The sequence below is a fragment of the Eutrigla gurnardus genome (genome assembly GCF_963514095.1).
Source record: "Eutrigla gurnardus genome assembly, contig: SCAFFOLD_141, whole genome shotgun sequence".
In the NCBI taxonomy this organism is placed as follows: Eukaryota; Metazoa; Chordata; class Actinopteri; order Perciformes; family Triglidae; genus Eutrigla; species Eutrigla gurnardus.
Window position 1 is genome coordinate 30582 of NW_028155446.1, and position 13174 is coordinate 43755.

The 13174-nt window shown below is 41.0% G+C and overlaps 1 protein-coding gene across 1 annotated transcript; it reads left to right on the forward strand.

Moving 5' to 3' along the window:
- Nucleotides 1-1058: 1058 nt before the first annotated feature.
- ddias (DNA damage-induced apoptosis suppressor) lies at nucleotides 1059-10769 on the forward strand. The gene is made up of 5 exons (XM_084040814.1): nucleotides 1059-1355; nucleotides 2188-2349; nucleotides 2836-2935; nucleotides 6106-6419; nucleotides 8109-10769. The coding sequence occupies exons 1-5, from the start codon at nucleotides 1234-1236 to the stop codon at nucleotides 9724-9726; spliced, it is 2316 nt and encodes a 771-aa protein (XP_083896940.1). The 5' UTR covers nucleotides 1059-1233; the 3' UTR covers nucleotides 9727-10769.
- Nucleotides 10770-13174: the final 2405 nt, after the last annotated feature.

A 13174-nucleotide genomic window follows, 5' to 3' on the forward strand; every position in this document is an offset into this window, starting at 1 on the left:
CTTGATTGCTAAAGTAGTATTACAGTTTTTACAAGATACAGGGCTGTATATGAAAATTTGAAGCAATAATATTATCCTTAGAGTGATTTCCTGAGGAGGGCAGTAATACGCCTAGAAGCGTCTAAACTGCTGGAAATCCAAACGAAGAAGAAGATGTTAAGAGGGTTTTTGGGCTTCAGTGGGTGGAGGAAGTCAGACCAGACAGGGTGATGTGTGTGGACTCTGCAGCAGTGCTATTGAGCTTACAGACCATGAAGTCACTCAGGGAAGATTTGGTATATGAAGTCCTTCAGTGTCTGTTCAGAATTAAGAGAATGGGGATCGAGCTAGAATTCTGCTGGGTACCTGCTCATGTGGGAATTACAGGCAATGAATGTGCAGATAAAGTGGCAAAAACAGCATTAAATACGCAACATATCACTGATATTCCACTTGGAAAAGGTGAAGGCAAAGCACTAATCAAAAAGAACATATCTGAATTTTGGCAGAAGAATTGGGACGAGGACAGCAAGGGCAGAACTTATTATAGAATACAAAACACAGTCAGAACACAGAGTATTAAGGGAAGAAGTAGAAGAGAGGAGGTAGTGTTATCAAGACTAAGATTCGATCACACCGGATTAAATAAGACATTATTTTTATTGGGAAAAGTAAATTAAAATCTTTGTACTGTATGTAAGAAAACAGAAAACCCTCATTATGCAATGTATATCGAAGAAAGGGCAAAGTTGAAAGACAGGGTGAGAGAGGGAGGACGTGAGTGGAGCTTGGCAGGGATACTAACTAAGGGTGATAAGGTGCGGGAGACACAGAGAGGGGTCATAGAGTTTCTAGGTAACACTGGTTTGTTTTATAGGATATAGTGGGTTTTTTCATCATTATTAGATTAACTAATTTAATGTAAAACTATAGACAACTAGATCCTGTTCTACATACTCCGGTTCAGTAGGTGGCGGTATGCACCTTACAGTTGGTATTGCAATCCGCCAAAAAAACGCAAAGAAGAAGATGTTAAGAGTTAGAAAATGACCTAATTTGTGTGTGTGTGTTTTTTTTTTAAACTTATATCCCCGTTTGTTCTTTATCGATAATTGTCCGCGTTGAAGTTGCTGCCGTTAAAGTCAGCGCCAAGTTAATACGGCTAACAAATGCGTGTTGTGAAAAGTTTCAGTTAGCATAAGGTTAGCCTGCTAGCTGCAACTAAGTGTCCGCTCTCCCAACAGACTAATCTAAATGCCTGCTAGACGAGCACTGGTGGATTGTGTCGTATTGTCTCTGCAAGATTCCCGTGTGTTGTATCCGTGCTGTAAAGGCTGCTTCTCGAGGATTGACGTTGTACAGCAGGACACGACGAGGTAAAAGCACAACCAACGAATCGGTGTATTTATTTCTGTTCTGAGAAAGTGGTTAGTGTTAACTAAAATGAACACCAATGCTTTATTATCTCTCGCTGACAAGTTCATTCAGAGGTAACTTTAGCTAACATTAACTTAAGGCTGTAAATTATCTGAATTAGCTTAAGACAATGAATAGATTCCTGCAATGAAAATTAACATAATCAGAATCAGAAAACTTTTTGATCCAGCTGCAATTGGCCCATAAGCGTTAGGAAGAAAGAAAGTATGTGCACATAAATAAAGAGCCTATAAACGTAGTAATGTGATGAGTAGTCAAAAAGTAAATACAAATAATGACACCAAATCTAAGTTATGTATGTAGACATATAAAAACAACACTATAAGGTCTGTTTGTGTATTTGTTGTTGAGGTAGAAATAGTAGTCTGTAGTATTGAGGTAGTAGTATCTTAAGAAGATATTGCACATAAGTAATATTGCACAAAATACATTTGACAGTTATACTGTACCGTACTGTATATGTATATGCAAATACATGAGTTAAATAATTGCACATAGTATCTGGGTGAGATGGTTACTAAATAGTGCTATCCCGTTAATTAGCAGGAGGAGTTGTATACCGGTAGTTTGATGGCCACAAGTAGTATAACCTCCTGTGGCGTTAGTGCATATCGGGAGAATCAGGTTGTCGCTGAAAATACTCCTCAGACAGTCCACCGTGTTGGAGAGCGGGTGGGGGAGTTGTCCAGGATAGCCCTGATCTTTACCAGTAACTTCTCCCACCCAACATAACACACTGCCACACCTGTCTTCTCTATCTATTGACCACAGATGCAGATGCTCCAGGTGTGGCTACAGCTGTCCGAGGGAAGAGGTTGATTACAGATATCGTCTCTCAATGATGGTGGTCCGGGACACATGCATATTTGGAGTAACAGTATTTGGAACCTGCTTGAACCCGTTCTTTGGCATTCATGCAAGTGGTTTACAGAGGTGAGCACAGTAAATTATCTTTCAAGCAACTCAACATTTCTAAAATGTATATTCTGTCAGCTTCCATCAATAGTGCATGTGTGTTTTTTATTATTATAGAATTTGAATTTGACATGAAGTTGTAGCATAATCAACTGCAATCAACTGGAATAATTTCAGATTTGCAGGGCATTTAAGGGTATCTTACACATGCTCTCTATCTGTTGCCTCACACTGTTCTCTGTTATTAGTATTTAATATCTGTCATTCGAAGTGTGAAACTCTACCTCCATTCCATTTTAAGGTCAATGTTTTGTTTTAGAAAAGTGTATTTAGTTATGATGTTTGTGGAAGTTTTTGTCAATCCTGTGTTGGTCAGGGGGCACACACATGAGTTAGCTTTATTTATACAGTGTTTGTTGTGGCTCATGTTGTTATCAGTATCTTTCATTTTTGCCAGTTAAGTGGAACACAGTGTGGATATCTGTTGTGTCTGTAATGATGTAGGTTGGTTGGGAACTCGGATGAAGCAGCAACCAGATACACATTGTTGGCGAAGGCTGTCCAGGACTGTTTCATTGGCAGACGTTTCATCTTTGGTATAAAGGTACAGTTGTGATTGGATATTGCATTACTTTTGCTGATATTTTTTTATTTACAAGTAGGGCTGCACGATATTAGAAAAAACTAACATTGTAATCGTTTTTAACCCTGCGAAATATATTGCGATATTAAAAAAATACAGGATTTTTTTGCCAGATGGCCTGAATAGCACTTTATGTTATGCTGCACTGCTAAAATCTTGTGGACAATTAAACTGCACTGATCTTACCTGGGTCATTCCGTATCATATCATCAAATTTCTGAAAATCTTCCCACCTGACCATCTCAGAACGTCCTGTAAAAATGCTAGTACAAACACATACTTGTTAATAGGAAAAATCCAAAATATTAGGTCTCTACTGTCAATAGTTTTCTATTCTACTGTTATTCATTATCAAACTTTGGAGACTTTTGTACTGTAATGTAAAATCTTTAGGCTCAAATTAAGATTAATATTAGATTTGGTTGTGTAATGTATATACTTAAAGTATGAAAAAATGTACAGTCTTCAATATTACGCTATCATATCATATGTTTGTTCATGACAATAAATGCTGCTTTCAGCATGTTCAACTCACATTCAAGGACATATTGCCTCTGTATCTACAACTTTGCTACATTTGAATGTTTTCGTAAGTCTAAATTTATCAGTAGCATTTAGTCACATGTAAGTCTTTGGTAAATGGTAAAACACACAATTGAATTGCCCTGCTGTGATGTTTACTAGTAGGCTGTTAGGACATGTAGTACCAAAAACGGCCACAAAAACCCCACCAATATGAGGATTTAAAAAAGTCACTGCGACAAAATGAGGCAAAAAACTGCTAGCATGGCTTAAAGGGATAGTTCGGAATTTTGGACATAAGACCTATTTTCCAACTCAGCCGGTGTGTTCGAGACGTCTGGAGACGTTTTCAAGACATTTCATTCAGTTCTTCTAGTTGCCGAGTTCACTTGTGCTATGACTAGCGCAAGTCAATGGTTCTAGTTAGCATGGCATTAAAAACAGTCTTGCCCACTCCACAGTGCACCCGAGGCAAATCAATTAAAACACTAGACTGTCGATGTACATATCTGTGTTGATAGAATAATATTTGAAACAAAACTAACCTCGCATCGCATGAATCATCCATTTTTTGAGGGACTAGTTTCTCAGCAGCAGTGGAATTTTACTTTGCTCCGTCGGACTCAAAACTCTAAGACGCGCTGCTCGGAATCCAGCCGGTAAATACACACCTGAACACCGCCGAATTGTCGGCCCTTATGCCCCCAAGGCTGTCTGAAAAGCCCTCGGAGCTCACTCAAACATCGGGCAGCACACGGCCCCCGCGAACCCACAATTACGCACCGCTCCCTCTCGCGCAATTCTTCCTCTGTATATTCAGGCTCGTACAGGTACGGTTGGGTTCTGGGTCTGGGTCTCATCAGAGTCTTCAAAAGTTTCAGTATATTCTCCAAAAGTGGCCATTTCTGTGAGATTGAAGAAACTAGCAGTGCAGGCTACTCTGCGTCTGTAGCAATGACAGCAGGTAAACAAACTATTATAGAACCGGTAACTTATATGTGCTAGGTGATATCAGTCTGCCGCTGCCATAGCCTACTAGGAAGTATGACACGCTGCTGCTGAGACATAAATCCTTAAAAATGCAAGGTTGGTTTTATTTCAAACATTCTATCAACACAGATATGCACATGGATAGTCTGCCGTTACAATTGATTTGCCTCGGGTGCACTGTCGAGTCGGTATGAGTGTTTTAAATGCCATGCTAACTAGAACGATTGACTTGCGCTAGCCATAGCACAAGTGAACTCGGCAACTAGAAGAACTGAATGACATTTCTTGAAAACGTCCCCAGACGTCTCGAACACACCGGCTGAGTTGGAAAATAGGTCTTATGTCCAAAATTCCGAACTATCCCTTTGATACAAATCCAAGGGTTATGTGTCAATGTTAAAGAAACGATTACCAATTTTTTGCAACCAAATGTTGACATGAGTATTGGCTTGAAAAATCAAATTATTGGTTGGGCTATAAATACACTATATTGCCAAAAGTATTCGCTCACATGCCTTGACTCGCATATGAACTTAAGTGACATCAAATTCTTAATCCATAGTGTTTAATATGACGTCGGTCCACCCTTTGCAGGGTTTCAACTCTTCTGAGAAGGCTTTCCACGAGGTTTAGGAGTGTGTTTATGGGAATTTTTGACCATTCTTCCAGAAGTGCATTTGTGAGGTCATATACTGATGTTGGACGGGAAGGCAGGAAACTGTTCCCACAAAGTTGGGAGCATGGAATTGTCCAACATCTCTTGGTATGCTGGAGCATTAAGAGTTCCTTTCACTGGAACTAAGGGGCCAAGCCCAGCTCCTGAAAAAAAAACCCACACCATAATCCCCCCTCCACCAAACTTTACACATGGCATAATGCAGTTTGTCATGTACCGTTCTCCTGGCAACCGCCAAACCCAGACTCATCCATCAGATTGCCAGATGGAGAAGCGTGATTCATCACTCCAGAGAACGCATCTCCACTGCTCTAGAGTCCAGTGGCAGCGTGCTTTACACCACTGCATCCGACGCTTTGCATTGCACTTGCTGATGTATGGCTTGGATGCAGATGCTCTGCCATGGAAACCCATTCCATCATGCTCTATACGCACTATTCTTGAGCTAATCTGAAGGCCACATGAAGTTTGGAGGTCTGTAGTGATTGACTCTGCAGAAAGTTGGCGACTGTGCGCCTCAGCATCCGCTGACCCCGCTCCGTCATTTTATGTGGCCTCCCACTTCTTGACTGAGTCGCTTCCACTTTGTTGTTGACTATGGAATATTTAGGAGCGAGGACATTTCATGACTGGACTTGTTGCACAGGTGGCATCCTATCACAGTACCATGCTGTGATAGGATGAATACTTTTCACTGAGCTCCTGAGAGCGACCCATTCTTTCACAAATGTTTGTAGAAACAATCTGCATGCCTAGGTACTTGCTTTTATACACTTGTGACCAGGGAACACCTGATTTCAATTATTTGGATGGGTGAGTGAATACTTTTGGCAATATAGCGTACATGTATTTGAACATGTCCAAAAATGTGCTTTATTGAATTTTCATTTGTATTCAGGCTGCTTGCTCTCAATGCTCTCTGGTCTTGTCTGTGTCCTTTTAGGTAACTGGAACAGAAAGTTGGCCCTGGTTAGGATGTCCTGTTGCCAGTAGCTCCAGCAGTAAAGAAGCAGTCCACTTTATTGCCAGTCAGATGATTCTCTCTAAAGCTACAGCATTGGGAGGCTGCACAGTGGTCAGCTATTATCAAGCCCTTCTTCAGAAAGCTGCACAATATGAGCTGGGATATACTGATCCCAGCAAAACCTCCAGAACCCCAGCAACAAACCTGCTTCTGATTCTTCACCGTACTCCAGCCAGGAGCTTCAATAATAGCACTCTTTCTGCCTCAGGACTTCTTTCTCAGTCACCACAAAGGTAATTACATTAAGAAGCTACATATAAGTATTGCTTTCTATCTGATAATCATTATCATTTTTAATATGACAAAAATCATATTGAATAAGGGCAGTATTCCGGCTCGTTGACAAAATGACACATAGCAACAATAAGTATGGCTAAAAGTGAAATTGATACCAGCTCCACAATGGAAGAGTTAGTTCAGAAATAGGGAGGGAAATACTTCACTAGCACGGGACACTAGCATCGTTAGACCTGGGTGTCAAAGGCTACAGCATCTCTCCCTCCACTCTTTGACGTGCAGGCAGGAGCAAGTTAGTATGGTTACTCTTGACGAAAAAACCTATTACATGTGAACGTGTAACACAACAGATTGGACCTGTTAAAAAGTTAAAAAAAACCATGTGTGTGTGTTGGTAAATCCCAGAGTGTATAAAATAATTCATAACTAAATGTTATGGAGCTTAAAAGAAGATTCAAGGGATTTTTCAGTATTTTTTTAATGTAGTCAAGAATATAATTATCACATAAATAACCTGAAATTGCATTGTATCGTATGATTATGATATTATCTTAGGGCTATATTGCCCACCCCTATGTATGTGTAAATATTGCTTAGCAAATGACAAACTGAACTGGGTGCTGACTAAAACCGGACCATGCCTTCTCATGCCGGTAGGAGGAGAGCTGGTTAGTTGTTAGCAGCTGGTGGACAGGAAAGATTTGTTTCAGTAATGGAGCTAACTGCTATGGTGGCTTATATAACAAAGCTAACAGCTAACGGGGGGCAATTTTGGTTTGTATTTATTCAAACAAATATTACAGCAGTGGTTATTGCAGACACACCTGTTTTAAATCTGCTGTCTGCTGAGTGCAATTTTATAGTTGTAAGTATTTTATATCAAGGACAGTTTGGACCAGAAACAAGTTAGTGAATGGGAATTAATTAGACTTACTCAATGTCAAATCAAAGTAAAACAATGTAATTTCTTGTGAACCGGTTAGAGGCTCCAGGGTATTTATGTCATGCTCCCTGTGTACCAAAGCTCACTGACCTCAAAAGCCTGCAGAGTTACAGAGAGAGAGAGAGAGAGAGCAAACACGGCGGGGGGTTTAGCTCAGGAGGTAGAGCGTTTGGCCGGCAACCGCAAAATTGCCGGTTCGATGCCCGGCTCCTCCTAGCTGAGTGCCTGGTGTCCCTGAGCAAGACACCTCACCCGCCAGCTCCTGACGAGCTGGCTGTCGCCCTGCATGGTTAACTCCGCCGTCGGTGTGTGAATGTGTGTGTGAATGGGTGAATGACAGTCATTAATGTAAAGCGCTTTGGAGAAAAGTGCTATATAAATTAGGCCATTTACACCCCAAAGCAGGATGAAGTGTGCCTGAGCCTGCATTAATTAAAGATTTGTAATGAGGTGTGGATGTGTTAATTTGTGCTTTAGAACATATCCACTGTGAAACAATCAGAAAATAATGTTTTATTCTTATGATTCACGGCTTTGCTCTTGCTAACACTGACCCCTCTCTTCATTGACTCTCTAGCTTGCTGGACCACAGAGTGTTTAAAAATAATGACACTACATATTATACCTGTTTAAGTCTGCTCTTGATCAATACTGTAAAAACAAAGGCTTGATTTAAATGCTTTTTATATATATACTTCACATGTGCCTTTACCTTTTTCAATTGTTTTTGTTTTCATCCTAGTTCACAGTACCAAGACTGCAGTCTTACTCCCACCCCTCCATGGCAACATTCACTAGGATTAGTTACTTCATCAGCAGAACAGGAGGAAGACTACAGTACCCAGTACAGTGGAGATGAGGACATCAGACAGACAGTAAACAATAAAATACCACATCATTCACAGAGAGGCTGCCAGGAGAACCATAAAGTCACAGAGGAGAGAGCACTGTCACCTCTTCTATCTTTGAAGTGCAGTACTTCCAGTAGTCCATCATTGGCCAAATATCCATGCTCATCTATAGAGACAGCTGTTGCAAACACACCGAATCCCAAGACCTGGCTCAGTTCCCCCCCACCAAGTCACAACAGCTCCAAGGTGAAGTGGTTTTCTCCCAGACAACTCACCAAAACGTTTTTGTCAAGATCCTCGCCCTGGGAAGATTTGCCTTTCTCTGAGAGTCTTACAGAGTTTTTGTGTGAGGAAAACAAAGATGCTGTTAGTGAAACAGAGCCACATCTAAACCCTGTTGCATGTGCAGATGAGAGTCAAGCCGGAAACATTTATTCCCATGAGTGTGATCAGGAGGATGAGAAAGTGGGTTTCCTCTCCTTTGAGAACGAAGAAGAAGAGCAGCTCGAAGGGGATACCTACAATTGTTCAGCAGACCTATTCAGTAGCCCACTCATAATCCAAACGAGCACAAAGGAGCTCAACACACACACAGAAACTGTTTGGATGACCTCAGTCGCTTGCCCACTGCTTTCCAAACAGCAGCTGAGGCGTGAAAAGGATACACATTCAACACCAGACAAACAAAAACTGAAAAGTAGCAAATGCACTAACAGAGATCATTTAATTCCAACAGGCACAACTAATCTTGACTTCATTCCTCCTTCTCAGTCCACCCCCATTATAAAAGTGAAAGGGCCAACTACCTCCTCATACAGAACCTCAACATTGGCTGAATTCTGTTCACAACATGACACTCAAGATTCTCACGTTTTTTATGGAAATCTGCCTGAATTTGAATATAAAGAGACAGGCAGTACCAGCTTTTCTCTTTGTAAGTTAAACTTTGTCAGTGCTAACCAGCTGTCCCAGTGTGGCGGAGAGTCTACAAAAGAAAACTTGGAGTGGAGGAAGACATCCAACAGGCACAGCCCCAGATTTACTCCAGAAAGAGGATTCTGGAAACCAGACAAACTTGGAAACCATGTTCTATCTCAGCAGCACCCGAGGGTCCAGACAGGGGCTCTAAACAGAGGGTCGGCCTTAAGGATCAACCACAGATCTGACTCAAATGATTGTGATGTGTCTGCCAATGATTATGAGGACAATGAAGTGATTGTTCCCCCGACTCCTGCTGCTGAAACACGACTGAAGCTCAGAAGAAGAAAGATGACTGGAAATGGCAGCAGTAATTCGGGTAATTCTTGGGAAGGGCAGAAGGGAGATGGAGTTGACTGTAAAAGAACTCTGTTGGATCAGACTCTCACAACATCACAGAACGGTCTCTCACAAACCGTAACCTGTGACAGTGAGACGGTTGATCGTAGTCTGGATGGATGTTATAGAGACAATGATGAGGAGAACGAGGCATGTGATTGGTCTAAAGACCTGTTCTCTGTCTCGATCTGAGAGGTTCTGTTGCAGATGGCCTTTATACATTGATGCAAGAAGAATCAAACTTTTTTAAAGGTTTTTCAGCTGGAACTTCAATCTGTGGTGGAGGATCTAAGACGAAAGCACATATATTAAATACTAAAGGCAGGAGAGATGTTGAGAGATACAACAGTAGAAGTCTTACTAGTCCCACTTTAGCTATATGCACTTTATCTTTAATAATGTAATTAGCAGGGAAAAAAAAAAAATTTGGAATGCGATATTCAAAAAGAAATCATGCGGATTTAAGTTTTGGATGTCCACATATTTTTACGGATTTATTTCGAAAGGAGAATCTCATGCACACGGTCACCTTTTAAAGGTGGCGCCGTGCGGTCCGGGTCTGGTCTCTTGCGTTTCAATTTTTACGGCTACGGCTTCTATGTGTGTGCTAACCACTTCACATCGGACTGCTTCAGTAACGAAGGTCAGTAAAAAGCTGGCTTTACCTCGACACTGACCCTCGTAAAAGGATCTGCCACAACCATACGGGACCCAGCAACTTCACTCGAGCCACAGAAAAAACCTAATCTCAGGAGAGCTCAGTAGAGCTCATTTGAGCAACTTTTAGACAGCTGAAATTCAGGACCACGGATGGGTTTGGGGCAATGCATATCGAATCCAGTGTTGTTGGACCTTGTTGGAAAGCTGTGTGGAATTGATGAAAAACAGTATAATATGGGAACTTTAAAGACATTTATTGAAAATGTCTTAATAACTAAAAGCTTTACATCAGATGAACTTTTGAGCATTCAGGTGTGTGAGTTTTTTTATTTATTATTTTTTTACCTACCTTCTCTTGACGTATATGGAACCATGACACACTGTTGACTCTTGGCTTTTACTGTTCTACAACCATGAATGCTGTTAAAGTTAAGTGACTGTAAAAAAGAAGATGTTTGTATGATTCAGTGATTATCTGACAATTAACTACTGCTGACATTCAAGAACCATTAGGTTCAAAATATACAAAACTCTCCAGCTGGGCCCTGTCCCCTTTCAATATACAGTATGCACACCAAGCCAAGAAGAAGCTCTGACAGTTTGGAATGCTGTTGTGCTGCTACTGTGTGTGTGTGTGTGTGTGTGTGTGTGTGTGTGTGTGTGTGTGTGTGTGTGTGTGTGTGTGTGTGTGTGTGTGTGTGTGTGTGTGTGTGTGTGTGTGTGTGTGTGTGTGTGTGTGTGTGTGTGTGCGTGTGTGCGTGTGTGCGTGCGTGCGTGCGTGCGTGCGTGTGTGCGTGCGCGCGTGTGTAGTGGCGGTGGTGGATTTGTGGTTGTATACTATCTGATGGATGAACACAAACTAGGGTCACCCATTCATTTCCTATGGCGGTCATTTTTGACCGGGAACACCACAGGTGTTACAAAGTTGATTTAACCACTCAAAATTCAACGAAAGTGGTGATCATCAATTGTATATGTTCAAATGCCTAGTGTGGAGGATATCATAAGGCCTTGAGACAATAAAATGTAAAACACAATATTTATGATTGATGAAAGTAGGAAATCGGTCAGATTTGACCCGAACACGACAGAAAGGTTAATGTGGGCAAAAAGCCAGAAATAGCTGTTTCACGCAGGAAAGAGGCTTTTAAGCTGTTATTTGCAGGTAACATGCGTTTTAACCACTATTGCAGTGTCAGTTGTCAAATAAGCTGCATTCTTCAATGTCCCACAGATATCAACACATTTAAGTCATAAAAGCACTCTGGAGTGGATATTCTTTCGTGTCAGTGTGAGTCCACTGTCTTTCAACAAAATGGCGTCCAAACATCAAATAAGTGCAAAACAATGCTTTTGCAAGTTTAATGTGGGCAAAAAGCCGGAAATAGCTGTTTCACGCAGGAAAGAGGCTTTTAAGCTGTTATTTGCAGGTAACATGCGTTTTAACCACTACTGCAGTGTCAGTTGTCAAATAAGCTGCATTCTTCAATGTCCCACCGATATCAACACATTTAAGTCATAAAAGCACTCTGGAGTGGATATTCTTTCGTTTCAGTGTGAGTCCACTGTCTTTCAACACAAAATGGCGTCCAAACATCAAATAAGTGCAAAACAATGCTTTTGCAAGTTTAATGTGGGCAAAAACCCGGAAATAGCTGTTTCACGCAGGAAAGAGGCTTTTAAGCTGTTATTTGCAGGTAACATGTGTTTTAACCACTATTGCAGTGTCAGTTGTCAAATAAGCTGCATTTTTCAATGTCCCACCGATATCAACACATTTAAGTCATAAAAGCACTCTGGAGTGGATATTCTTTCGTGTCAGTGTGAGTCCACTGTCTTTCAACACAAAATGGCGTCCAAACATCAAATAAGTGCAAAACAATGCTTTTGCAAGTTTAATGTGGGCAAAAAGCCAGAAATAGCTGTTTCACGCAGGAAAGAGGCTTTTAAGCTGTTATTTGCAGGTAACATGCGTTTTAACCACTACTGCAGTGTCAGTTGTCAAATAAGCTGCATTCTTCAATGTCCCACCGATATCAACACATTTAAGTCATAAAAGCACTCTGGAGTGGATATTCTTTCGTTTCAGTGTGAGTCCACTGTCTTTCAACACAAAATGGCGTCCAAACATCAAATAAGTGCAAAACAATGCTTTTGCAAGTTTAATGTGGGCAAAAAGCTGGAAATAGCTGTTTCACGCAGGAAAGAGGCTTTTAAGCTGTTATTTGCAGGTAACATGCGTTTTAACCACTATTGCAGTGTCAGTTGTCAAATAAGCTGCATTCTTCAATGTCCCACCGATATCAACACATTTAAGTCATAGAAGCACTCTGGAGTGGATATTCTTTCGTGTCAGTGTGAGTCCACTGTCTTTCAACACAAAATGGCGTCCCAACATCAAATAAGTGCAAAACAATGCTTTTGCAAGTTTAATGTGGGCAAAAAGCCGGAAATAGCTGTTTCACGCAGGAAAGAGGCTTTTAAGCTGTTATTTGCAGGTAACATGCGTTTTAACTACTACTGCAGTGTCAGTTGTCAAATAAGCTGCATTCTTCAATGTCCCACCGATATCAACACATTTAAGTCATAAAAGCCCTCTGGAGTGGATATTCTTTTGTTTCAGTGTGAGTCCACTGTCTTTCAACACAAAATGGCGTCCAAACATCAAATAAGTGCAAAACAATGCCTTTGCAAGTTTAATGTGGGCAAAAAGCCGGAAATAGCTGTTTCACGCAGGAAAGAGGCTTTTAAGCTGTTATTTGCAGGTAACATGCGTTTTAACCACTACTGCAGTGTCAGTTGTCAAATAAGCTGCATTCTTCAATGTCCCACCGATATCAACACATTTAAGTCATAAAAGCACTCTGGAGTGGATATTCTTTCGTTTCAGTGTGAGTCCACTGTCTTTCAACACAAAATGGCGTCCAAACATCAAATAAGTGCAAAACAATGCCTTTGCAAGTTTAATGTGGGCAAAAAG

Bases quoted from the DNA above. Each gene is read 5' to 3' on its own strand.
- ddias (XM_084040814.1), top strand. From the start codon at position 1,234: ATGCCTGCTAGACGAGCACTGGTGGATTGTGTCGTATTGTCTCTGCAA. The intron at 2,350-2,835 runs GTGAGCACAGTA...GTAATGATGTAG, and splicing joins CATGCAAGTGGTTTACAGAG to GTTGGTTGGGAACTCGGATG. The intron at 6,420-8,108 runs GTAATTACATTA...TTTTCATCCTAG, and splicing joins CTTTCTCAGTCACCACAAAG to TTCACAGTACCAAGACTGCA.